The sequence below is a fragment of the Lepidochelys kempii genome, chromosome 21 (assembly GCF_965140285.1).
Source record: "Lepidochelys kempii isolate rLepKem1 chromosome 21, rLepKem1.hap1, whole genome shotgun sequence".
In the NCBI taxonomy this organism is placed as follows: domain Eukaryota; kingdom Metazoa; phylum Chordata; order Testudines; family Cheloniidae; genus Lepidochelys; species Lepidochelys kempii.
In genome coordinates, this window is record NC_136400.1 from 15,298,506 (window position 1) to 15,325,373 (window position 26,868).

A 26,868-nucleotide genomic window follows, 5' to 3' on the forward strand; every position below is an offset into this window, starting at 1 on the left:
GATCCCAGTCGCCCTCGTGTCAGGCGGGAGCAGGGGCCGCGCGGGGCCCGCGATCTCAGTCGCCGTCGTGTCAGGCGGGAGCAGGGGCCGCGCGGGGCCCGCGATCCCAGTCGCCCTCGTGTCAGGCGGGAGCAGGGGCCGCGCGGGGCCCGCGATCCCAGTCGCCCTCGTGTCAGGCGGGAGCAGGGGCCGCGCGGGGCCCGCGATCCCAGGCACCGTCGTGTCAGGCGGGAGCAGGGGCCGCGCGGGGCCCACGATCCCAGTCGCCGTCGTGTCAGGCGGGAGCAGGGGCCGCGCAGGGCCCGCAATCCCAGTCGCCCTCGTGTCAGGCAGGAGCAGGGGCCGCACAGGGTAACTCCTGAAGTGAGGGGAGGAGGCCTGCCTGGCCTAGCACCAAGTCTTGCCGAAGAGGGGTGGGCTCGAGGGGCTGGGGAATCTGTGTTCTGTACAAGAGTTAATCTGAGCCCCACGAGGGGGAAGTCTTGGCCTAAGTACTCTGGTCTGGGAGTAAAGTACAGCATGGCCCTGCAGTGCCCCAAAAGGGGCGGGAGTGCCCCTTACAACCTCTCCCTACTTTGGCCTGCCCATGGGGCTCAGGAATCTCCTGAGAAGGTGCTGTCCCGTGGCCAGTGCAAATGTCCCACCAGACTCACAGTATCATAGTCCCCCAGGGCAAATGGACCTTTGGATTTGATTCCAATAAGGGGTGAAGGTTCGGGCTGCAGGAGAGGTTCTTGTGTTTTTTCCAAACCTATCTGTCGGTAACGAGCAGGGTCTTGTCTACACTACCAGGTGGAACAGTGTAGTAGCTATATTTGGAGAGAGGACAAATCTGATTGTAACCAGGCCATGTGCAAACCATTTGTTCCTAATCTACATAATCCATCTATCTAACTATCCTTCTTGATGGTAATCCAGCCATCCAACCCTAACATAATGACAGTCTTTCCTAGAGGGTAGTGTACAGATCTGTCTGTCTGTCTCTCCACCCACGCTCCTAGATGTTAGTATACGGATCTGTTTGCCCATCTGTCCTCCAAAATGAACATGTACAGTTCATCTGTCTGTCTACTGATCTACTGCACAAATAGATATCTACATAGCAGCGGGCTGCTGACTGAGATGGGCCCTGGATTGTGGCTTGAGCACTAAGAGCTCCCTTTCCTCCAGGCTCGGGGCAATGGTCTAGGGATGTCACACCCCGCTGCAGCAGGCTGCCAGGGTAGGTTTGCAGGCCTGCTGAGGCATTTCCCTGGAGTCAATGTGTCATCCAAAGGGACATTGCCAGCCTTGCAATCCCAGGGAGACCCAGCCAGGTAGCCCCCCTCCCCTGGGTATGCAGGCTGCAGGCGGAGCCCAGTTTGCTCAGGATTCCTGCAGGTGATGGCAGGCTCTAGTTCCTGGGGCAGCAGCTCAGATCCCTTGGAAGGAGCATGCCAGCTGTTGCCACTCATTCTGCCTTCAGTTGGCTGGCAGCCTGCCCCATCATTTCCTTGCTGGCTCCTGTTTGTTCCTTAAGCCCATGTGCCTGTTCCCTCCACTCCCCCTGCTCCCTGGGCGGGCTGTAGTGCTGACACTAAGTACTAATGATGCAAAGGCTTCAGCCAAAGCAGAGTAGGAGGGTGAGCTGGGCTTGTGGAAAGCGCCTGCCCTGCAGAGCTCCCCTCCGGTGCTGGCTGGCTGGGGAGGGGGGCTGCTACACCCGTGGGGCTGGGGTCAGAAGCTGCCAGTGCCTGGCTGGGGAGGTGGCTCTGCTGGGACTGACTTTAGAATGCAATTTGTCACGGAGTGTGGGGGAGTCCAGGCCCTGCACCCCTCTTCCTGGGATCCACTGAGACTCTCAGCCAGCCAGTAAAACAGAAGGTTTATTGGACAACAGGAACACAGTCCACAACAGAGCTTGTGGGTACAACCAGGACCCCTCAATCACGTCCTTCTGGGGGAGCAGGGAGCTTAGACCCCAGCCCTGGGGTTCCCTGTGTTCCTCCACCCAGCCCCAAACTGAAAACTAAACCCACCCAGCAGGTTCCCTGCTGCAGCCTCTGTTCACATTCCTGGGCAGAGGTGTTACCTCCCCCTCCCCCTCCTGGCTCAGGTGACAGGCTCTCAGGTCTCCCATCCCCAGGGCACATTCCCAGGTCAACACTCCCCCCTCCCTGCTGAGTCACATCATCACATCTCTCCCCCCTTCGAGACTGAACTGAGCGGGGTCACGCTGACCAGTGACCTGGAGAAGTTCGGGGCCCCCTCTCCGGGACAGCGCATCCGCTATCAGGTTGGCACTTCCCTTCACGTGGACCACGTCCATGTCGTAATCCTGCAGGAGCAGGCTCCATCTCAGGAGCTTGGCGTTGGCTCCATCTCAGGAGCTTGGCGTTGGCTCCTTTCATCTGGTGCAGCCAGGTCAGGGGAGAGTGGTCGGTGTAGACGGTGAAGTGTCGCCCGAAGAGATAGGGTTCTAGTTTCTTGAGGGCCCACACCATGGCCAGGCACTCCTTCTCGATGGCCGCGTAGTGTTGCTCCCGGGGTAGCAACTTCTTGCTCAGGTACACGATGGGGTGTCTCTCCCCCTTTTCATCCTCCTGCATTAACACAGCCCCCAGTCCCGTGTCGGAGGCGTCGGTGAACACCACAAAGGGCTTGTCAAAGTCTGGGTTTGCCAGAACTGGGCCACTGACCAGAGCCTCCTTCTCCTGACGTTCCCTCTCCTTCTCCTCCTGCTCATGTTGACGTTGTTTCTCCTCATGTTGACGTTGTTTTTCACGATCCTCCAGCTCCCTCATTTTCATCTCCCTCTCCCATTCCAGCCGCCTCCGCTCCAGGGATGGGGAGCTCCGCCGGGAGGATCCCCTGCTGGCTGCCAGGGTCAGGGTGCCCTGGGTATTCACTGGGCTTCCCCCAACCCCTCCCCCAGGCATAGGTAGGAAAGGTCTTGGGATGTCCTCGGCAGCAGTCTGACCCCTCCCAGCCCGGTCAGGCCCCAGGGCCCACGCTGCGTCTGCCGGGCGGCTTCCCTCAGGGACAGGGATCGGGTCATCCAAGCGATCCCTCTCCTCCAACTGGGCAATCAGCTGTTCCTTGGTGGACCTCCCGATGCGCAGCCCCCTCTGCCTGCACAGCTCCACCAGGTCGCTCTTAAGGCGTTTAGCGTACATCTCCCTGCTGGCCACTCGCAGGCCGGGCAGCTTCCCACGGTTTCCAGGAAAAGCCCTTAGTGTGCCAGTCCTTCTTGAGGTCACCGACTCTTTGCCAGGGTAGAGCTGCAGACTCCTCCGCCCCTGGGACCACTCGCTGCAATCCCCCGGGGGACCCTGTTACTGCAAAAGTCCTTCTCTCTGGTCACACATTCGCAGGGGTTAACCGCCCCCCGAAACCGTCTCTCTCTGAATCTTCAGCACGCCTGGTCCCCGTCAATTCCCCTTCGTTTTACTGTTCCCCAGTCACTTACTGCAGGAAGCGCCGTTCACGGGATGCAGTAGATCCCACCGCTACCACCAGTTGTCACGGAGTGTGGGGGAGTCCAGGCCCTGCACCCCTCTTCCTGGGATCCACTGAGACTCTCAGCCAGCCAGTAAAACAGAAGGTTTATTGGACAACAGGAACACAGTCCACAACAGAGCTTGTGGGTACAACCAGGACCCCTCAATCACGTCCTTCTGGGGGAGCAGGGAGCTTAGACCCCAGCCCTGGGGTTCCCTGTGTTCCTCCACCCAGCCCCAAACTGAAAACTAAACCCACCCAGCAGGTTCCCTGCTGCAGTCTCTGTCCACATTCCCAGGCAGAGGTGTTACCTCCCCCTCCCCCTCCTGGCTCAGGTGACAGGCTCTCAGGTCTCCCATCCCCAGGGCACATTCCCAGGTCAACACTCCCCCCTCCCTGCTGAGTCACATCATCACAGGGTGGCTCTGCTGGGACTGACTTTAGAATGCAATTGAGATTTGTGCTGCTTGCTAATGCAATCCTTGGCTGCATAGACAGGAGCAGAGAGGCGTTTTCATCTCTGTATTTGGCAGTGGTGTGACCGCTGCTGGGATCCTGTGTCCAGCTCTGGTGCTCGCAATTCAAGGAGGAGGTTGATAAATTGGAGAGGGGTCAGAGAAGAGCCTGGGGAATGATTAAAGGATTAGAAAACCTGCCTTAGAGTGAGAGACTGAGCTCTTTGAGTCTAGTTAGCTTAACACAGAGAAGGTTGAGGGGTGACTTAATTACTGTCTGCGAGTATCCTCTGTGGGGAACAAATTTGATAATGGACTTTTCTGTCTAGCAGAGATGGCTCTAATGGAATCCAATGGCTTGAGGCTGAAGCTAAACAAATTCAGCCTGGAAAGAAGGGTCACATTTTAACAGGGAGGGTAATTCACCGCTGGAACAATTGACCAGGAGTCGTGGCGGATTCTCCCATCTCTGGCCATTTTTAAATGCAGATGGGAGGTCTTTTCTCAGATCTGCTCTAGGGATTAAGTTGTGGGCAGTTCTCTGGCCTGTGCTGGGCAGTGTCCCAGTGGTCGATCCCTTCTGGCCTTGGAATCTAGGAAGTTCTGGTCCTGTGCTCTCCCTGCGGCCCATCTCGGAGCACAGCCGGGTGGAGCCGGGAGGCAGACGCTCCCTCTCCTGAGCGCTGGCCTTGGGCAGAGGCAGGTAAGCTTTCCCTGCTAAAGCAGCCTTGGGGACCTTGGCAAGACCTGGGCAGGGTGCGGTACCTCCACCGCGAGGTGCGGGTCTGGTGACCCAGGCCTGGCTGGAAGATGGGCTGTGCTCATAGCTCGCCGAGGGCTCTAGCTGTCACAGAATGTGGCAGGCAGGGGGCCAGTGGCTCTGTGATGCCAAAGCAGCAGAGTGGAGCTCGCACAGGTGGTGGGGAGGGCTGGGAAGGGACACGTGGGCAGCTGAGTGGGGAGGGGGCACATGGCACGGGGAGCGTCGTGGGGACACCTGGAACAGGAGTGGGGTGTGTGGGTGGGTGGGGCTATGGAGGGGGCACGTGTCGCCCTCCTCTCCCTACAGCCACGGCTATAAAAGCCTTTGCTCTCCATGTCACTACAGACCCCGAGTCCCAGAGGAAGAGGACAGTGCAGAACGTGCTGGACCTTCGGCAGAATCTGGAGGAGACCATGTCCAGCCTGAGAGGCTCCCAGGTGTCTCACAGGTGAGGCCATGATGCCCACTGTAGCCCCTCCCCCTCTCTCTCACCTGACCCCTCCCTTCCCTCTCCTCCTCCAGCCTGGCTCCTTGCTGGGTCTGATCCCCAAAGCCGAGCCCTTTCTTGGGGGTGGGCACCCCGGCGGGGCAGGGGGCTAGTGACGTGGCTGTGCTCCGTCCTGCGGTAGTATCTCCAGCCCGGGGGGGGGGGGCTGTTCCCCCGCCCCCGGGGAAAGACTCTGACTGCCCCCCTGTGTCACTGAGGCCTCTGTCCCAGTGCGGAGAGCTGCCAGCCTCTGACTCAGGGATGAGTCTCACTGCCCCACTCGCTGATCCCTCCAGCTAGTCTCTCTGGGGCACCACTCACACTGAGTCACGCCTCGTTAGCAGGTGTATTTCAGTGGCACTCCGAGGCACCAGCTGAGATCAAGGACCCATTGTGCCAGGGGCTGCAACAGCCACAGAGGGTACATCTGCCGGGCCCAAAAGCCCTGCGGCCACGAGTCTCAGAGCCTGGGTCAACTGACTCAGGCTTGCAGGGCTAGTTCTCCGGGGCCAGAAATAGCCGTGTTGGTGTTCCCACTCTGGCAGCGAATGCTGCCGAGAGGGCTGGGTCTCTGAGCCCGAGCTCCAGTGTGAGCAGGGATGTCTCCGCTGCTCTTTTGAGCAATGTAGTCAATTTAGGCCTAGTCAACACTAGAAAATTTGGTCAGTATAATTATCACTCAGGGGTGTGAAAAATCCACGCCTCTGAGCAGTGCAGTTAAACTGACCCAACCCTACGCTCGGTCGGCAGGAGAATTCTCCCTTCAGCCTCCCACTGCCCCTTGTGGACGTGATGTACCTACGCCGATGGGAGAACTCCCCCCTCATCAGAGTAGGCAGTGTCTTCACAGACGCATTACAGTGGTGCAGCGTTTTAAATGTAGACAAGCCCTTAGTCCTGGTGCAAACGTCATGGAGATGCTTGGAGACCCTGGCTGCACACAGGCATGCAGCAGTTTAATTCAATTAGTTGAGTTAAATCGATCAAACCAGTTTAAAAAAACCCTGCGTGAACCCTCTTCTTTGGGGATAAGGGTCACTTATTTCAGCGTCATTTAAACCTGTTCCCAGCTGATTTAATCTGTACCAGTTTGAGAGCAGCTTGTTTTAGAATCAGTGCATCCCCCGGCGGCTTGTGCCAGTTTAACTCTTGCTGTAAATTGACAACATGGCTTCTCCCTGTCATGTTGACAGGGGCTGAGATGAAGGGGGATAACTAGACTTGAAAAAGTGTATGTTAAATCTGTGCAAATTTCAATATGGAAGAGTTTTAAGAGATTGCCCTAGCGCTGAAGAGCTTATGGTTTACACAGACCTAGTGGGAGGGGGCCATGACTTGCCCAAGATCACATAATAGGGACTAGAACTCAAGTCTGCTGAGTCTTAGCCCTGTGCTCTAACCCCTAGGACACACTGCCTCTACATTCATATTTTTACAGCAGCAGCCCAAATGGGAGTCCAGCCCCCTCTGTGTTGAGACCTTCTCCTGTGCAGTAGCACTGTAGCTGAGGGCAGTGCTGATACCAGGATACTGGAATGAGTTGCTGATGGAATCTGCAGGCCGTGGCACGGCAAGCCCATGTGTTTCCCCAACCGTGGAAGCAGAGCTGCTTGCCCGAGCCAAATCACGGGTTTCCCCAGGCTCGCCCGGGCAGGGTGCTGGAGACACAAGTTTGACTGGGCTCATGATTCCTTAAGGACACCACCAAATCCCCATCTGGCTTGGAGGAGAGAAGTGAGCAGGGAAAGGATATGCTTCAAATTCCTCCAGAGCCGGGCACGGGAAACGACCCATTTCGGCCTGCAATGGGGGCTGCAGCCACTAGAGGGTGGCGTCGGGCCAGGTGGAGAAGGAGAGAGACACAGGGAAGCTAGTTTGACTCCAGCTGTTAAGTACAGAGCAGCAGGGGTGAGCTCAGCTACCTCGGGGGTTATGGCAGCAGGGGAACCCCCAGGGGTCTGTGTCCATTTGAAGCCTCCCTCCCCCCGCTCCGGCTCCCACGGGAACAGGGGCTCAGCCAACAGGGTGTTTCATCGGGGAGCCCAGCGAACAGCTCTCACTAGCCCCGCCGCCCCTGCGGTGGCCAGGAGGGGGCAGCACAAGCAGCAGGGAAAGCAGAAGGGCTGTGGGAGATTGAAGTGCTTTGGTGAGGAGTCCCGTGGTCACCGCTCCCCCTAGGGGCTGCCCCCAGCAACTACAACAACCGTTTGGTGCAGAAGGTCCTGGGTGGAATCCACCTCTGACCAGGGCAGCTCTCTGCATCCCCTTTCCCACACCACAGAGCAAAGGCCAAGCTGTGCCTCTCAATGGAGGGTCTCAAAGCATTCTGCCATGGCTGGCTCCATATCATTATTACCCCCTTTTACGGGGGGGAAACTGAGGCACAGAGCAGGGCAGTGACTTGTCCCGGGTAATGCAGTGAGTCAGTCAGAAAGTCGGGAGCCTTCAGAGAGCCCCGCAGCCCCCCCAGGAGGCGGGGGGAGGTCCCCTAGCGAGACACGGGAACGTGCCATCCCGCTGCCCAACACCACCCAGCGGGCAGGGCTGATTCCCCCAGGTCCTCAGCTCCTGCCTCCCATCCAGAGATGCACAGGGCTTTCCCTGTGCCAACCCAGCACGCTGTCCTGGTGCTGAAGGAAGGAGACTCCTCATGGATCAGAGGCCGACCGCACCCATCCCCTGAGTGCTAGGCACCAGGGCCCCGTCCTGGAGATGCATGGCCTGGCCTGCCTGCATCGTGCCCCATAGGGCTGCCTTCCCTAGGCCCTGCGCAGCAGCAGCTTGGGCTGAAACTGGGCCCCTGGCTCCAACCCAGCTCCCCTTCCGACCCATTCACAGCCGGCAGGAGGGAGCCGTGCTGGCTACGTGTGGCAGCACTTGGCTGTACAAGGGGGGGCATCATTTCCGCTCCAATGGGATCTTTCTTGGACCAGTTGCTAACATAGGGGTAGGGATGGAGTTTCCTGGGTCACCCAGAACCATGCCCCTCATAATAAACATGATACCCTGAGCTCTCCCCTGAGTGGCCAGGCACATCTCCCCGCCCCCAGGTTCCCTCCAAGCTCCTGCCACTGGCTAGCTGGGATTGGGGCATGGGCCTTTGCTGAGAAATGCTGGGCCCAATCCCACGAAGGCCTGGGCCCCCCTTGCTCCAAACAATGGCTGCAGGCTCAGCTCCTGCTGGGTTGGGGGGCTCCGTTAGCCAGCATGGCCTGTAGCCGGGAGGGCTGGGCTAGTTGGCCCCTAGGGCAGAGCTCCGGCCCTATTGCAGCACAGCTCCGGGGGAGCTGCCTTGTCACGCTCCTTTCCCTCGGAGCTTGGAGCTGGCAGCCCTGTCCGACTTGAGTAAGTTTTTTCCCCTCCCTGGCTCTGTAGCCCAGATGAGCTAATGCAGAGACAGCAGCTTCTCCAGGGATCTGGGCTCGGGGGGGAGTCTCACTTGGAGGTGATGAGACTGAGCTACCGGAGCAGGAAAAGGCCGTGCCCTGGCGAGGGGTGGCCGGCGGGAGGGAGCGCGGGCAGGGTTAGCTCCCTGCTGAGTCCATGGAATCAGCGGCCAAGTGATAACGGCAGAGAGGCCAGTGATGGGAATGAGAGGGGTCAAGGCAGCCAGCTGGATTGCAGCGAGCAAGGAGCCGGGGACAGGGCTGAGAGACAGGGAGGCTCCTGGCCAGATCCCTTCTGCGGCTGCCTGGAGGCCTGGGACGTGAGCGACTGCTCCCAGCCAGGTGCCCACTGTCAGATCTCTGCACAGCATGGTGTCACTATCTGAGCTGAGACCTGTCAGGGCCGTGGGACCCTCCCTGCCCCGGCGGGAGGGGCGGGGAGATGTACGGTGAGGGTGGCCCCTAACTCCACCTCGGGGAGCTGAAGACAGAGCAAGCTGGCAAACCCTTCCATTTTCCAGCTGCTGTGCCAACCGGAGGGCAATGCCACGGAGAGGTGTTAGAGCCCTGGAGAGACTCTTTTCTTCATTTGTCCATGAATCAAAACAAATCAATCAACCATCGCACCCATCCCTGGGAACGCCAGGCCTCTGTCTATGGGTGCTCGGGGTGAGGAGTCGGAGGGAAGGCTCCACCCCTCCGTTCTCCTGCTATCCGGTGGCTGTGCCTTCCCATCTTGCGTAACCAGAGCCTCACGCTGGATCACTGTGAGGGCACTGGGGAGAGGGAGAGCTGCCTGCTGAGCTCCACCCGAGATGAGTCAGGGCAGGAGGGGAGGAGGGCAGGGCTCCAACCCATCTGCTTTGCTTAATGTTTAGCTGGCAGCTCACTAGCAACCGCTTCCTGCAAGCAGGAGCCTGGCCCAGCTCCATGCACCTTTATTCCCTTGGGCACCGTGTGCACAGAGACACTGGTGCCCGGAGTGGGGTGAGCTAGACCTACCTGAAAGGAGCCATCTGTGCACGAGCTGCGGAGCTCACGGGCTGAGCACCAAGGCTGCACAAGGGGAGCAGACAGAGAACTCTTGCCCTGCTCTTGCACCAGCCCCTGAGGCGAGCCCAGAAAAAACAGCAGCCCCGAAAGCAGGAGCTGAGGGTCAGGAGCCAAACCTGCAGAAACCATGAGCTGACTGTGAGCAAGAGGCAGGGATTGCGCAGCAGTGGTTGGGCCTCAGATGGAGAACTGTGTCCAGCTGTGGGTACCACACCCTGAGAAAGATGTGGACATATGGAGAGAGGCCAAAGGGGGGCCCAGCCACTGAATGGACAAAAACGTTTTGCCACATATGGACAAAAACGATCAGAGGTTTAGAAAATCTGACCTGCAAGGAAAGATTGAAAGAATTGGGCACGTTTAATCTAGAGAAGAGAAGGCTGAGACGGGACCTGAGAAGTCTTCAGATAGCTAAATAATGTTATAAAGAGGACGGTGATCAGTTGTTCTCCCTGTCCACCGAGGTTGGGCGAAAGGAATTGTCTGAGTTTGCAGCAAGAGAGATTCAGGTTAGATGTTAGGGAAACCTGTCTACGGGTGGCTAAGCTCAGGAACGGGTTACCTTGAGAGGTTATGGAATTCCCCTCGTTGGAAGTTTTTGCTAACAGGTTAGACAAACACCTGTCAGGGATGGTCTAAGATACTTAACCCTGCCTCAGCACAGGGGAATGGACTAGATGAACTCTTGAGAACCCTTCCAGCCCTGCATTTCTATGCAGCAAGCACAGGCCAAGCATGCAGCCATCACAAGCCAGATGCACGGGAGCTGAGAGCTCCGGAAACACCAGCCAGTCGGGCCCAGACTAGAACACATCCAGGGGTCTGCACAGAGAAGAGGAGACAGGTGTACACTAGCCAAGCCCTCGGAGAATGCAACGTGCCTGCACTGGGGACCCCCAGCACAAGCCAGGGGGGCACGTGCCAACTGCACAGAAACTGTGAGCCATGTGCACGAGCAGAGTATACCGTTGTCCGTGAGCAAGCCGGACCCGCAAACGCACACACACCACGGTGCAGGAGCTGAGCATTTGAAAATCACCAGGGTGCAAGAGTCCATCACAAGAGCCAAGTGCACTGAAATCGCCATCGGGGGCCAGGACCAGAACACACAGGCAATACGAGCCAGGCGCGCTGGATGTGCGGGAAATCTGAGCCAGTGGCCAAGGGCCCAAGCGGAGAACGCAGGCACGAGTCAAGGGAACAAGGTCCGTGTTAGCCCTGAGAGCCTCCTGCTGGAACAAGGCTCGTGCACCGGCCAGAATGGGCACAACAAGATCAGTGCACAGGGAGTCAAACCTGCACACTGAGTGCAACAGACGCCGTGTGAGAGAACGGCCTGCACATGAGTGTTTGCCGAGCGCCCTGCATGTGGGCTGGGCACTCTGAGATCATGAGCTAAGAGCGCCGTGCGCGTGAGCCACACTGCAGGAGACAAGTGTGCAAATTGCCAGCCGTACCGCAGACTGTGGAAAACGTTGGTGCAAGGTTTGGGGCAGGGCTCCTAGGCTTTTCTTCCGTCGCCGATCAATGTCTAGCGCCTCTCCCAGCCTCCAACGCGGCTGCTCCCAACCCTGCTTCTCCATGGGTGCCCCATGCCCTGGGATCGCTGAGTCCGCTCCCGGTTGCGCACCCATCAGTGGGGAATGTGGGTGCGCACCGAGGAGTTGTGGTGAAAGCCCTTTGCTCGCTGCCTGGGTCTGCAGCTAAGGTTTGGGGGTTCCCCCAAAACCCCACAGGGGAGTGCCAACTCCTGCAACTTAGCCAGCAGTTCTCCCCCCCTCGCACCCTGGCCTCTTCTGCTCTGGTGGCGCGATGGGATTATGTCCCAAAGCGGCCATCACCCCACCATGCAGCTCGAACTTGACTCACTCAGCTTCTCAGCTGAAGGAGCTAAGCACTGAGTAACTGCAGGGACGGGACTCCCCGTCCCCCTACATCCCAGCAGGGCAGGGCAATGGGCGAGGTTGTGTCTGCTCTGTGCCTTTGCAAATGCCCTTGGATTTCAGGCCAGTTTCCCTTTGGTCATGGCCTTGCGCTGCCTGATGGGCCAGCGAAACAGACCATGGGGACAATCCCTGGTTTAGCCAGGGCCGAGTCAGCGAAGTCTCTCCATCCGCTGCCTACCACGCCTGCAGGCGTCCCGAGCCTCTGGAGGCATCTCCGTGGAGACTCCCCGGTCTGAAGGAGGCGGGTTCTGGGTAGCAGAAGGAAGTGCAGTGTGTGTGCAGTGCGGTACAGATTGGAGGGGCTGGGGAATTTGGCTGATACAAAAATAAGGAAGTAAAAGGCTGGTTTGAGTGCATGGCAGGGGCTGTGCGAGCTTCCTCCACCCACCACTCTGCTGATGCCCCTCAATCTGACCTGCTCCCCGCACTGCTCTTCCAGCCTTGGGCTGCCCCCACCCCAGCGCTCTGCTGATGCCCTTCAATCCTGACTTGCACCCCCAGCCCCCTCTGCTTTTCCAGCCTAGGGCTTCCTCTGCTGCTTCATGCCACAGCTCTCAGAGGCCCATGCGCCTCCATCTAGCCATACAACTCCCTCTGCTATCCAAGCCCTGGACTCCCCTTACTCAGCTCTGCCGGTGCCCCTCAGTCCCCATGGCACTCCCCCTGGCTCTTGTCTCTGCTAGATTCCAGAGATCAGTTGCTTTCTATGGATTCAGAACCTGCTCCCCATCTGGCTAGAGTGGCTGATTCACAGCCAGGGGCAGGATCCCAGTGTTGGGGTGGGGGGAGCATTTATGGCAGCCGAGTTGTCTGTGTGAAGTTCCTCCCCATTACAGGCAGATGGAAGTGAGTTTGCAGACTCTCTGCTCTGGGGCCTGCCATACTCTAGGTGCGTCTGTCAGCAGGGGACGCAATACTATCCAGGCCTCATTGAAATCTTTATGGGGAAATGCATTTCCCGGTGCTTGCACCCAGAGAGCCCCTGCAAGTCCCTTCCAGCATGGTGCAGCAGCTTGCGCGAAGCAAGATGTTGGCAGCTTTGTCCCTCAGTTTACAGGCTCCAAAACATCCACTTAATTTAGATTTAATAAGACAACGCTTGTGCGTCAACCAAATGATTGGAACCAGCTCTTCTGGGCGGTTCTCCAGAGCTGTTAATCCACTGTCGATTTGTTTTTAATCATCACTTTGTATTTAGCATCCAATACCCGCTTTATGGAATCAAAACGAAAGGGGGCCCTCACTGGAGTGGGGAGCCCGCGCCTGTCTCTGCTGCCTGTCAAATCAAGGCACAAGGAGGGAACGGGACACCGTCCCCTAGATTAATCTTGGAGCCATTTATGCGCTTTCCAGGATCTCTTTCTACTTCCACGGCTGCCATTGCTTTCCTGACACGCTGGAGGGCTAGAGGCAAGGCCACTGCAGAACTCAACTCCTCGGTACCATTAGGCTCAGAGAGGGAGGATGGCCTGGTGGCTTGGTGCCAGCCTGGGACCTGGGAGACTTGGGAAGGGCCCAGGAGCAGTGCAGAGCCATTTGGAGCCGGAAGGGACATAAATGAGGGGAGCATAGGGGCCGCTGAGATCATGAGAATAGGGATCGGGGGCAGCTGGGAAGAAGGAGAGGATTGCGGTTAAGACAGTGGCCTAGCACTGTGGACTCCTGGGTTCCCATCCTGGTTCCACCCCATCCTTGAACCCGAAGTGTCAAAGCTGGGTGGCTAAGAACATGCCCTAATTTCCAGAGGTGCTGAGCACCTGCAGGTCCGATAGCAGGATGGAGCCCAGGACTCTACCTCTCCCCTAGGACCAGGGCTGCTTGCTTTGCGCTCGCTGCCCCAGGGCACGCTCGTCCCTAAAGCTTTGCTCTCTGCTCCTTCCTTGCAGCTCTTTGGAGATGACCTGCTACGACAGCGATGAAGCCAACCCCAGGAGCGTGTCCAGCCTGTCCAACCGCTCCTCCCCGCTGTCCTGGCGCTACGGGCAATCCAGCCCCCGGCTGCAGGCTGGGGACGCTCCCTCGGTGGGTGGGAGTTGCCGGTCGGAAGGCACCCCCAGCTGGTACATGCACGGCGAGCGTGCGCACTATTCCCACACCATGCCTATGCGCAGCCCCAGCAAGCTGAGCCACATCTCCCGGCTGGAGCTCGTCGAGTCCCTGGATGCCGACGACGTGGATCTGAAGTCTGGGTACATGAGCGACAGTGACCTGATGGGGAAGACCCTGACGGAGGACGACGACATCACCACGGGGTGAGTGCCGCTGCTGGCCCTAGACAGATTCCGACTGGAAATGAGGTGTACGTTTTTGCCCGTGAGAGTCATTGACACTGGAACAACTAACAAGGACTGTGGGGGATCCAAAGATTGGATTCTTCTCTAAATGACCTGCTCTAGGGATTATTGTGGGGAAGTTCTCTGCCCTGCATTATACAGGAGATCAGACTAGATGATCACAATGGTCCCTTCAGCCTTGGAATCTGAGTCTACGAGATGCAGAGAGAGAGAGACAGAAAGAGCAGATGGATGGATGGATCGATAGATGGGTGCATATAGGGATGGATGGATAGATGGATGGGCGTGGATGGATGGATCGATAGATGGGTGCATAGAGGGATGGATGGATAGATGGATGGGGATGGATGGATGGATCGATAGATGGGTGCATAGAGGGATGGATGGATAGATGGATGGGGGTGGATGGCTGGATAGATAGATGGGTGCACAGAGGGATGGATGGATAGATGCATGGAGGGTGGATGGATGGATGGATAGATAAAGGGGTGCTTAGAGGGACAGATGGATAGAAGCATGTCAGGGGGTGGATGGATAATTAGATACATTGCAGTGTCCTTCCCCCACCCACTATGTTTCTGGTGGGTTCTCTGCTTGGTGGCGGGTGAAATTGGGATCAGGTGGCCTGCAGGGATGGTGCACCTTGTGCCAGGCCAGCGGGCCAGCATCCTGTACGGTGCTCTTGTCCCGGGCATGGGGGCGTGTTTGAGAGGATTACAGGCTGCCTGGGGCAGCTCTGGAAGTATCTTTTATCTGATGTAAGCAGCATTTGGGGATCAGCAAAGTTAATGGCAATGACACTGGGTTGAGAGCCAGGCCTGGTGCCGAAACAGCCCTGCTAGGCCGAGGGTTTGTCTGCACTGCAGCTGGGAGGGAGCGTCCCAGCTCAGGTAGACGCACATGCTGTGCTCAAAGCACAAGGGGCAGCGTGGCCACAGCAGATCAGGCTAGTCTCCGGAGTACGTTCCAGCAGGGTTGGGTGGCCATTGCCCGTGCCGCACCTCTGTTTGTAGCGTACTAACTCAAGCAGGGCTAGCATGTGTCATTCTTGGCCCCTGCTGGGAAGCACCTCCCAGCTGCTCTGCGGATGGCTCCTGGGGGACCACATGACAGTGCTCAGGTGCAGTGTTCCAGGGGGCTGGGAAGGAGTGCTGAATAACCACGAGGAAGCTGGTGGGCTTCTGAGCTGTTCCACAATGTGAGCCATTCACTCCTCGCTCAGCTCCTCGGATCAGAGAATCAGAGAATCATAGAATATCAGGGTTGGAAGGGACCTCAGGAGGTCATCTAGTACAACCCCCTGCTCAAAGCAGGACCAATCCCCAACTAAATCATCCCAGCCAGGGCTTTGTCAAGCCAGGCCTTAAAAACCTCAAAGGAAGGAGATTCCACCACCTCCCTAGGTAACGCATTGCAGTGCTTCACCACCCTCCTAGTGAAAAAGTTTTTCCTAATATCCAACCTAAACCTCCCCCACTGCAACCTGAGACCATTACTCCTCGTTCTGTCATCAGCTACAACTGAGAACAGTCTAGATCCATCCTCTTTGGAACCCCCTTTCAGGTAGTTGAAAGCAGCTATCAAATCCTCCCTCATTCTTCTCTTCCGCAGACTAAACAATCCCAGTTCCCTCAGCCTCTCTTCATAAGTCATGTGTCCCAGCCCCCTAATCATTTTTGTCATCCTCCACTGGACTCTTTCCAATTTTTCCACATCCTTCTTGTAGAGTGGGGCCCAAAACTGGACACAGTACTCCAGATGAGGCCTCACCAATGTCGAATAGAGGGGAACGATCACGTCCCTCGATCTGCTGGCAATGCCCCTACTTATACAGCCCAAAATGCCATTGGCCTTCTTGGCAACAAGGGCACACTGTTGACTCATATCCAGCTTCTCGTCCACTGTAACCCCTAGGTCCTTTTCTGCAGAACTGCTGCCCAGCCATTCGGTCCCTAGTCTGTAGCGGTGCATGGGATTCTTCCGTCCTAAGTGCAGGACTCTGCACTTGTCCTTGTTGAACTCATCAGATTTCTTTTGGCCCAATCCTCTAATTTGTCTAGGTCCCTCTGTATCCTATCCCTACCCTCCAGCATATCTACCTCTCCTCCCAGTTTAGTGTCATCTGCAAACTTGCTGAGGGTGCAATCCACACGATCCTCCAGATCATTAATGAAGATAATGAGGATCTGGGGCTTCATGTTCCAGTGATCATCTGGCTGTATTTGCCACTTGGTCTGCGATCTGGCTTTAGTGGTTTCTCCTTCCACAGCAACTAGGGTGAGAAATTAACGTGCAAGAGCATCTGCCGTGCACTTCTGCAAAGGGCCAGATCCTCAGCTGGTGTAAAACAGTGTAGCCCCATTGACTTCAGTAGTTCTGTGTTGATTTACACCCATTGAGAATATGATCCTTTAGTGGTTTGGGAGAGATCAGCTGCCTAACCAGAAGGGCCGTTGGTGGGGGAGAGGGAAAAGCATGACTGTAATCAGAAGGATGTGATTTTAACGTCTCAGGACCTGATAGGGCTAGAACCAGCAAAGATGCTTTTGGGGCTCTTCAGATTTTTCTTGAGTACCAACCTGGGATCGGTGGGAGAGGGTACTAACTGGTCCCTGGTGCACATGGGGTTAAACTCAGCTCACCTTCTCTTCCCCACCCCCACCCCCACATCAGGGAAAGGCTACAAATGGACTGGATGGGAGAAAGCATCTTAGGGAAGGTCAGTCTCCATAGCCAGGGTGACAGGACTGGGTTAACCCCAGGCTGGGATGTTCTTTGTGCCGCCTACCTTTGGTTGATGGCCATGTGTGTGTGATCCCTAGTTAGAGACGATACCCCCTACCCCCAGAGGAAAAGCCCCAGCTGACTGCCCCTGTGCTGCTGGAATGTTTGCTGAGCCATCCCAGGGAGACGAAGGAGAGCACGGCTCCAAGACAGCTCACCCTAGGTCTGCTGGGACCCCAGCAGTGGATAAAAGCAGCCGGGAAGGGGGTCAACCAACAATTCCTGACCAACCCTCCAAGGCAGGATGCCCAGAAACAACACCTCCCTGGCGTCCTTCCCGCATGCAGCCCAGCTGGCCCTTACACATGCTCCATGTGGGCAGAGATGGGGGCCCCGATCCTGGGTTGTGCTCAGCTCTGTCCATTCACCATTGATGTCAGTGGACATGGAGGGGATCTCATTTGATACAGCCCAGCTCTGGCTGGGGAAGAAGAGCATTTGGCCTTGTCTGTTCCTCGCTGCATATCAGAAATGGAAACTTATAGGGAGAGATACAATGTCATGAGTTTTCCATTTATCCCTGGAAGTATAAAGAGGGGGAAAAAATAGCCCAAACATCCTTCAAGGGATGGGGCATCACCTTGGTCCTAAAAATACCCGTGCGGCATGGAGAGCTCTGTACAAGTCCTTGTTAATTTCACAGCTCTGGGCTGCAGATGTGTAACCAACGAGCCCTGAGTCCAGTGACTCTGCCAAACCTCCTGGCTGTTACCATCAGTGGGCGTTCAAGTGAAGGGGCAGATGGATCCAAGTCCCTGATGCACAGGAGCAGGGGGGAAATCTGTATTGGAGAGCTCGTTCAGTCCCCAGAGGGTGCTGGGTCATTCAGCACCCCACAGCAGCACTCCGCCTCTTGCGGGTCCCCCACTAGAAGGTAAGGCTGCTCAGCACCTGGCAGGATCAGACCCTGAGGCTAGCGGGAGTCGTCAGCCAGCCAATCCCTGCAAAGAGCTGTGTCCAGTCTCCCCAGCCCATTTGAGTTCTCTTCCACTCTTGCCCGGGAGAGGTTTCTGATGCCAAGTAAGGCTGTGAAAGTGACTGTTAGAAGGGGACAGATGGGTGGGACTTTTTGGATTTAAAGCATGTGTTGTTTTCTTTTGAAACACAGCCCTCCCCATGCTGATCCCATGGAGCTCTTGAGATACTGCCTGGGGGGTTGTGTGTTGAACAAAAAACCAGTCCCCGTCTCTTCCCTGCCCCCACCTCTGACTCAAGGCCAGAATTTCAACACATTGGAGGTTTCCTGTTTCAACGCATGAGAAAATAAATAATCCTGGTATTTGATTTGTCCCAGAGAATGGGGCGGTATTTGGCCTACTACACTGCTTAGAGCTCCTAGTCGTGCCAGCTGCTTGTGGTGTGCGGTGAGAGCCCGCAGCTCTGGTGGGTGTCTTGGGGACCCTCTGACACATGATGAGTCCTGTAACCCTGTCTGTTTCCCCTGATCCCAAATCTGTTCAAGGAGCCGTGTCCCTTAACACACTCAGTCCCTTTCTTTTTGGCCAATGTGGGTGAGCAACAAAGGCAGCTGTGAGGGGGTGGGTTGAGGAGAGGGGGGCGGCTGTGATAGCCACATATGCCGACTTAGCGCAGGTCACCTTGGATCCGGGAAAGTGACTGCTCCCAGAGACAAGTAATGGGGATTGGGTCTCTGCATTCCCCCTTTAGGGCATGTCTACACTGCCATTAAAAAACCACAGCTGGCCTCTGCCAGCTGACTTGGGCTAAGGGGCTCGGGCTAAGGGGCTGTTTAATTGTGTTGTAGACACTCAGGCTGGAGCCTGGGTTCTAGGACCCTGCGAGATGGGTGGGTCCCAGAGCTCAGGCTGCATCCCAAGCTGGAATGTCTGCACCACAATTAAACAGTAGCTTAGCCTGAGCCCCTGAGCCTGAATCAGCTGGCCTGGGCCAGCCGTGGGTGTCTTAACTGCAGTGTTGACAGACCCTTAGAGCCCATAGTGTCCGTACTGTATGGATGTGGAGTGGGCTTGGTATGCTGATCAAGGATAGTTTGCTGCTGCGCCCTTTGGGAGGTTCGGTAGGAGCCTAGAGCAGAAGCCGGGCAGAGCTCTGAGGCTGCCCTGGGAGAGACAGAGCCAGTTTGGGATCTGACCTACAGCCCATCAACATCCAGGGGAGTCTTCCTGAGACAAAGCCTGCCAGTTCCCTCTGCGCTCAGCAACGGGGCTTCTGCTCTTGGGACGATAGGAGCCGGAAGAGTTGGGGCCCTGAGCTTCTTTTTTGGAAAGTGTGATGACTTTGGAAAGTGTGATGATGTAGGGCTTAAGGCTGGTAGCAAAGGCTGGCTGGCTACGGGCATGGGGGTTACTGGCTTTTAGTTCTAGGTCACGGGTTCAGATCCTATCTGGAGTGGTGATGATGATGCATTACTGCCTACAGGTGGCTGCTCAGTGGCCTTTGGCGATGCAGCGGTGGTGGGTCTCTGTACAGGTTGTGGCCATGTGAACACATCATAGGGTACTAAGTGACCTTCTTTACTGTGGGTAAAGGCTGAAAATGGGCCAGAGCAACTGACCTCCTTGATCTGCCCTAGAGATGGATGTTGCCCCTTTGGCCCGAGTGGCAGCCATATCCAGGGTCTTGCAGGGTTGTTTCTGTCAAGAGGAGAACTCGATGCTGTGACTCAGGTCGGTTGTTGGTGGGATCTGATTTATTTACAAAGAATGTGCACACAGGCACGTCCCTCTGAACGCCGCAGAAACTAGGAGCAGCAGGCAGGTTCATCGCTCAGAAATCCCCACGCCTGCCCCTCCAGCGAGCTCTGTGCCCAGGAAGCTCCCTCTCTATGCTTGACTCTTCCTCTCAAGATCAGGCTCACAGCTCCTTCTCCTGGCTCTCTGCCTCCAACACACACAGCCCGCAACTTCCCAGCTCCTGCATTTGCAAGCAGGGAAACCCCTCAGCCCACATGGATTAGCTGTGACTGCCACGTGGCCTGTTGCTTTGGGCGGTCTCCCACGTTGTCTGCATCTGCCTTTAGGCTTCATTGCTCCCATTGAGCCTAAAAAAAGCCTGGTTAGTACCCAAGGTCAGTGCTGGTCTTTGGATTAAAATCCCCCACCCCACTCGCATTGTGGCCGCCTTTGGCACCTTTCAACATAGCTGGGGGACGTGGATCAGGCATGGGGCACTGTGAGGGGAGCTCTCCTGCGGTACCAGTTCTGTGGCTGCTCACTACCTGGAGCCCCAGTCCCGCCACGGGGGAATGACGGACGGTAATCCGGGCAGCTGCTTCCAGTGCCGTTCAGTGCTCTGTGCGCAGGCATGAAGCCCCGGCAGCAGCTGCCAGTTTATTATTGGCCCTGGGGCCGAGTGAAAGGCAAAGCACATGGGTTTGCAGAGAGCTCTGTTAAAGTGGCATGTGTCCCTATTGGCAGGGTTCTAATTACTGCCCTAGTGCTTTGCTCAAGGATTGCCCCCCACACTCCTGCCTGCGGAATGAAACATAATTGGTTCCCTGTGCAGGTGAATCCAGCTAAATATAGGACACATTTAGGGGGCTGTATCAGCACCCCAACATCTTCATTATGTGGGGGGTGGGGTCTGGCATAAATCAGGAGTAACTCGTGTGCCCGATTCCCCCCTCACTCGTCCCCATGTAAATCAGGAGTAACTCCTGTGCCCGATTCCCCCCTCACTCGTCCCCATGTAAATCAGGAGTAACTCCTGTGCCCGATTCCCCCCTCACTCGTCCCTGTGTAAATCAGGAGTAACTCCTGTGCCCGATTCCCCCCTCACTCGTCCCCGTGTAAATCAGGAGTAACTCCTGTGCCCGATTCCCCCCCACTTGTCCCCGTGTAAATCAGGAGTAACTCCTGTGCCCGATTCCCCCCTCACTCGTCCCCGTGTAAATCAGGAGTAATTTCTGTGGCCGATTCCCCCCTCACTCACCCCTGTGTAAATCAGGAGTAACTCCATTGGACCTGTTAATTCTTGAATGTTTGAATAAGTACTGAAAACTGTAAGTAATAGTAACAATCTCTCTTTCTTCCCTGCTGATCCATATGGCCGCCCTCCGGTCCGTACTAGGTTGTAAGCCCTTTGGTGATGGGGCCACATCATTTTATGTCTGCCCTAGTTATGAATCTGGCCCTGGTATTGTGGTGCTTCCTACGGGCTAGTTTCATGGCTCATGGAGCCATTTGTGAGGCCAAAATAGGAGGAGCTCTGGTCTCTTTGTGGCACCTTTGCTCCTGGATGGTGGATGCCGTGAGATCTGGCTTTGTTTTGTCTCAGATCGTCATGTGGAAACACAAGCTCAAATGCCATGATGTGACAGATGCAGAAGCCCAGTTAGCGCAGGGCGCACGGAGTCAGGTAACACCAAAGGGGAGGGACTCACTCCTTGCAATCTTGGTGTGCAGAGATTCATGGGGCTGGCTGGCTGGAAGCCAATGTGCAGAGAGGAGCCAAGCCCAAGCCCTCTGTGTAGGTGACACCTCATAGCAGCTTGATGCTGAGCCGTCAGTGGGAGCATGGACAGTCCCGTAAGCTGCTTAGACAGACCGAGCGGATAGGTGCATCCAACAGACAGCGCCTTTACAGCTGCCTTTGCACCGAGTGAGAAAAGCTGCCCCTGCTCATTGTGGTTCCCATGCCCAGGGTCACTTCCTGCTACCTTGCACTGCTTTGCTTTGCTGCTTTGCTCACCCGTGGGTTTCCCTCCTTTGTTTAAAGCTCCGCACACAGATGGGATTAATTTTCTCCTTCTCCTTTCAAGTGCCCAGCTGTCGGGAGAAAGCCGCCTTAAGCCCAGCCTTGCTGAGGCTCTGAGACCCCCTGTACTGCTGGAATCGGACGGTTTGGGGCCTAGGGCCCGGCAGACCTGGGTAACTGCATGCTGCCTTAGAGAGCGCTCTGGCGAGATGGGGAGGGCTTTGCTCTCAGCATTGGCTTGACGGTCCATGTCTCGCTGCAGTGCTGTGTTCTGATGCAACTCGCTCCTTTCACTGAAGCCAGGAGGGAGTCTAACCATCCCACCCAAATCCCCGGCATCCGAGCCTTCTTGGGGTTCTGTCAATAGCGTTTGCGAACACCAGAGGCAGGGTCCAGCTCAGAACTACGTAGCTGGGAGGCAGAGAAGTCCAGTGGACAAGGCCTGGGACAATGAATCGGGTGACCCAAGTTCCTCACCAGGCACTGCCACTGACCCACTGCATCGCCTTGGGTGAGTCACTTCACTGCTCTGTGCCTCAGTTTCCCCGTCACCTTTGTAAAGCACTTGAAGATCTAGCAACGAAAAGCGCTAGGGGGCTGTTCTCATATGGTGATTATCTGGTCCTGTGAAACGCGTGTGCTGCTCAGCTATTGAATAACCCCGCCCCCATCCTCCAAAACAATCAGTGCTAAAACAGAGCCAGGCAATGACAAAGCCAGTTTGCAGATTAAACCATGACTCTCTAGCAGTTCTTCCTGATACAGCCGTACCTTTTAACCACAGGCCCCTCACTGGGTCCATAAATAGTCTGAGGCAAATGACCCCTCTCCTGTACTGGGACATCGCTCTCTCCAGGGACCCAGTCTGAGTGACACGAGCTGTGTTGGGGGGAGCATGCTCTGCCCCGTGCGTCGAGATTCTTCTCTTTGCCACTGACAATCCGGCCCTGCGGATCAGCTGCTTTGCTTCGGGTGCAGAAACCCAGGGTCCATGAGCTAGCCGTGCTTCCCTTCCCCTTTCCCCACCCAGCCCCGGAGCAGGTCGGTGAGCGCTCCCACTCAGTGGTGGAACCTCGAGCTTCCTGGGTTCAGCCTAGTGACCCTAGGTTCCCGGGGCTCTCTCCTCCCTGGCTCTGGATGGAATCGGGAGCAGAGGTGCTGAAGGGTTTCCTTGCAGGAATCCCAGATCTGCAGGATCCCATTGCCAGATCTGGAGCCTCGTTCCATGAGAGGCTCGGAGGAGCATCCAAACAGGTGAGTGCTGAACTGAACTTTGAGCAGGTCAGATCTGTGACCACGGGGCTGTGCCATTAGCAGCAGTAGAAGCTCAGGGTTCAGACAGGCCAGGTGCAGTATAATTCGGGTCAGCAGTACTGCATGCTCAGGCCAGAGACCTGGAGGACCTGCTGGTCGTCTAGGTATGACAGTGGCGTCTCTCTGGGGCATATGAGAGCCAGAGTGGAGACGGTCCTACGTTCATGCCCAAGGTGACTGCTCCCAATGCAGCCCAGGCTGGTAGTGACTGGCAGTCGTTTCCTGTGATGCCCGGCCTCGGTGACATGGGTGCATGAACCCAGTCCAGATCCTGGGGGATTGATGGAAACCTGCCATCACGAGCAGAGCCTTTGCTGGCACCTCAGCAGAGAGGCCGGGGATGGGCGCGTGCAGGGTGCTGTACAGAAGATGGAAGAGACGCCCTCCCTGCCCCACAGACCTTGTCATCGAAGCCTGCAGGGTGGGCACAGGGCCATGGAAGCCAAACTTCTCTCTCACCCCTCCAGCTGATCCTTCCAGCTCTGGCATGTTGGTGGGCGAGAGATGGGGGGAGCTGCCCTGCTGGTGCTGTACCGTCCTGGAGCACTCCAGGCCCCCAGTCCAGTTCAGGATCCTGCCTTTAATATCTCCCCAGCTGACTGTGACCTAGAATCAGTAAGATGCTGTGTCTGCCCCAGCTGTGCCCCATGTCTCCCATTGGCATTAATGCACCAGGCAGCAGCAGAGTACTTGAAATGGGGCCATTAGCCACCTTGAGACTGAACTGCTAATATGTTGCAGGGAGACATCCCTTTGGAAATGGATGTGATGCCAAAGCGAGATTTTGTAGGGCAGTAGGTCACCACGCAGTGCAGATACTAGTGCAGAGTCAGGGGCTCTCAGATTAACCCTTAATTCTCCCGCCTCCGCTGGCATCCCTCGCTGAGGCCTTGGAAAGGTGCCCCCAATCCCACTGATCATTGTAAGGCTCAGCACTCACTGGGTTAATTAACCTCTGCCCCGCACCTGGAGAGTGGCGCTGGCCGCAGGAGACGGGAGTGATCGCTGCCTGCTGCAGTTTAAACCTCAGGAGACTGAGGGTGGGAGGGTGGCCTCAGGCGACTGTGCAGATGTGATTGCGTTGCTCTGTGTGCCTGCACTCCGTGTGTCTCCGTGTGGGTGAGTGAGCGTGTGTGTGTGTGCAGGGGTGGGGAATTCAGCTCTCCCGGGAGCCTCGTACATTTCAGATGGCGTTTGCAAAGCAGACTGTGCGGCGTCCCTTGTGGTCTTGATTTTTTACGGAGCCAGGAATCAGTAACGACCTGGCTGCATGTCGCCACGAACTGCACCACCGCAGAACTGATGGGCCACGAAACTGTGTGTGTCCACTTCCCAAAGACAGCTCACTCTCAGCAGCCGTTCTTCCTCAGGCCCTGCCCCTGCCCGCACCCATCCCCTGCACACCTGAGAGACAAGTCTGCCAGGCAGCGGCCAGGCACTGGGGTGCCATTAAATCAGGGGTCCTGAGGTGTTTCTTGGCCTGCACTGGTACCAGGTGAGCTCAAAGGGGTTCACCCCATTCCCCCTGCCCCCGATCTCCTTAGCTGTGCTGGTTCAGCTCCCTGCCCCTCAAACTTCCCACTTGATTTGCCCCAGCTGGATGGCTCTGGTCCAAACCACTTCTTCCTCCTGCCCAGGACATACTCATCCTCGCTCCCAGGCCTGCCTCTGCAGGGACGGCTGCTGCTTGTGCAGGGAACACCTGGGCAGACACAGCCCTTTGTGAAGGGGCCTGTCTAAGGCCTGTGCCCCACTTAAGCTGGGCCGAAGCAAAACTTAAGTGCTGCATAGGCTGGAGCCATGGTGCCTAGACTTTGTGCTGACTCCTCTGCCCAGGGAGGAGTGATCTGGATTCATAGGCGCCACTCTCCCGGCGGAAGGCACAGCTCCCAGCTGCAGCGTCAGTCCCAGCCATGCCCAGCTCCGCAGAGTGGAAAGCTGTGGCTGGACTGGACTGTCCCCACATGGGCAGCGGCGCTGGGGTTTCTGCGTGTCCTGCAGCCAGGCTACTTGGTTGAGGCAGGTGCCAGGACCAAGCATCCTGTGCGCGGGCCCTGCGCTGCCATCAATAGCCCCCAGCCCAGGGATGACTTACAGACAGCAATTACCTGTGCATTTGCAACTGAATGGGCCCGGAGACAGAGGCGCCCCTTGGGGACTTTTATAACAGGTCTCTCTTTCTCCACAGCAGCTAGTTATTCCCTAAGGGTCCCCTCATGGTCACATGGCACCAGGGAGATCCCGTCCCCCCAGCTCTGTATTCACCTGCCATTGGGCGGGGCGGGTCTGTACGGGAGGGGACCCTGGGCAGGATTTGCCGGGCTGCCCACACGTTGGTTCTGGGGGCTGCATGATGATGAGGGACTGAAGCCTTGCAGAGATCAGCTGCCAGCTCTCCCCGGAGGTGACCCCCTTTTCCTTTTCTGACACTAACAGAGCATTTTTGCTTTTCTTGCTGCGCCCCTGGTGGAGAGGGCGACTGGACAGCGCCTGTCTCACCAGGCCAGCGCCGGCAGGTGGTGGCACAGCAGAAGGTGCTGGGAATGGAAAAGATAGTGTCTCCGCGCTCTGCTGGGCTCTGGCCAGAGGCCTGGCTGTGGGAGGCTGGACGCATCTGATGGCTCTGTAATGCACTGCCAAGCAGCCAGCTGGACAGGGACAGCCTTTGTCCTGGTCAGGTCCAGCTGCAACATTCTGGCTTCCAGAGGCTGGTCAAGCCCAGACCCATGGATTCAACACCCCCATCCCCGCTAGATTCTAGCACCTGCTGTTTCTGTAGGCTCTGAATCCAGCTGGGGCTTTGTGACACTAGAAACCCAGGCCCATGTCTCCTTCTCCTGCTAGCCCTGCAGGCATGTACCTGCCATACTGGGGAAATCTGGGAGCGCGGCCCCGGCCGCGCTGCTCCATCTGCCTGCATGGCAAGGAGCAGCTGCGATTGTGTAACAGATGCTTGTGTGGGGCGGGGCGGGGGGTGAGGGTACAGGCACATTTCCATGGCAACATGGCCAGATGGGGCCCATTCCGTGGCAAGTGCGCTAAGGATGTTCCAGGAACTTGCCAGCCAGCAATGGGCTTTCGTTTCCGTTGCCAAACGTGCCGTGGATTTGCTGATGTGGTGACAGCCTGTGAATTCGGGTAGCCTTGAACTGTGCTGCCACTGAGGGGTTCAGTGTTCGAGTAGGAGGGGAGATTTCCCTGCCTTTGGTGGGGGTCACCCCCTCTCTGCTCCTTGGTGCCTTTCGTCCTTGGCTTCTGTGCAGCCCTTTGCTCTGGGAATGCACCGCATCACACCCAAGCATAACTTGTGGTTTCCAAGAATTTCCATGGGGAAGAACCGACCCCCATTTCTGAGCAAGGCCCAACTGCTGCAATTCCCCATTGGCCCAAATCTTCCGGAGCTTCCTCCTCAAACCCACTCACAGCGCCCAGCCCTGGACCTGACCCGTCTAACTGCAACATCCAGTTCCATACCCCTTCTGCCCTCCCAGCCTACCCCTCCCCTGGACAAGAGCCCACATCTGCTCCCCCAGGTGTTAAACTCACCTACAATCCACCCTCTGAGCCAGGGATGGGGGATGTGTCTCCATCATAGCATTCCCCAGTGGCAGAGAGGGACAGACGCTGGTGTCCTTGTGCACAGTTTTGGGGCAGAGCCATAGCTGTAGGGGGAGTGTGTTCGAAAGGTTGAACTCAGGGACCAGCCACCAGGACTCCTGGGTTCTATGCCCACCTCTGCCACTGGCTCGCTTGGAGGGGTTGGGCTAGTCACTTTCAGGTACAGTTCCACAGCGGCTGCTGATTGTGGGTCCCTCGGGTTCTGGGTGGCCAATGTGAGACCCTGCCGTTTTTAAAACATTGCTCTTAGTCTTGCTGGCCTCTCGTTTCCCCATCTAAACACAAGCAGGGAGCAGATATTGGTTTCCGTTGAGGTGAACGCTAAGTCAAAGTATGGATATTTCAGGCGCATAAATCATGTTAGTTGAAACCTGAAAGCTGTAGCTGGCGGCGTGGAGTCAGGACGGGTACGTCGGAGAAGTCGCTCCATGATGACTGTGGCTTTCTGGTTGGTGACACTTCTTCCCTCTGACAATGACATTCCAAAGGAGAAGTGAACGTAGATGGCTGGGAAAAGAGCTGTCGTTAATCTCGGAGCCAGTCAGGGAGCAGAGATTTGCATGCACCATCGGATTGGCTCATTAGAAGTGAATGTGCCTTTTCAGAGGAAT

General features: G+C 56.7%; 1 protein-coding gene across 6 annotated transcripts in view; it reads left to right on the forward strand.

Moving 5' to 3' along the window:
• NAV1 (neuron navigator 1) overlaps positions 1-26,868 on the forward strand; it is a 294,663-nt gene that overhangs the window by 194,246 nt on the left and 73,549 nt on the right. For all 6 annotated transcript variants that reach the window (XM_073319526.2, XM_073319524.2, XM_073319528.2 and 3 more), the window contains 2 exons: positions 5,044-5,146; positions 13,457-13,822. In XM_073319526.2, coding sequence (XP_073175627.1) covers positions 5,044-5,146; positions 13,457-13,822 — 469 coding nt within the window. The remainder of the gene's footprint in view (positions 1-5,043; positions 5,147-13,456; positions 13,823-26,868) is intronic.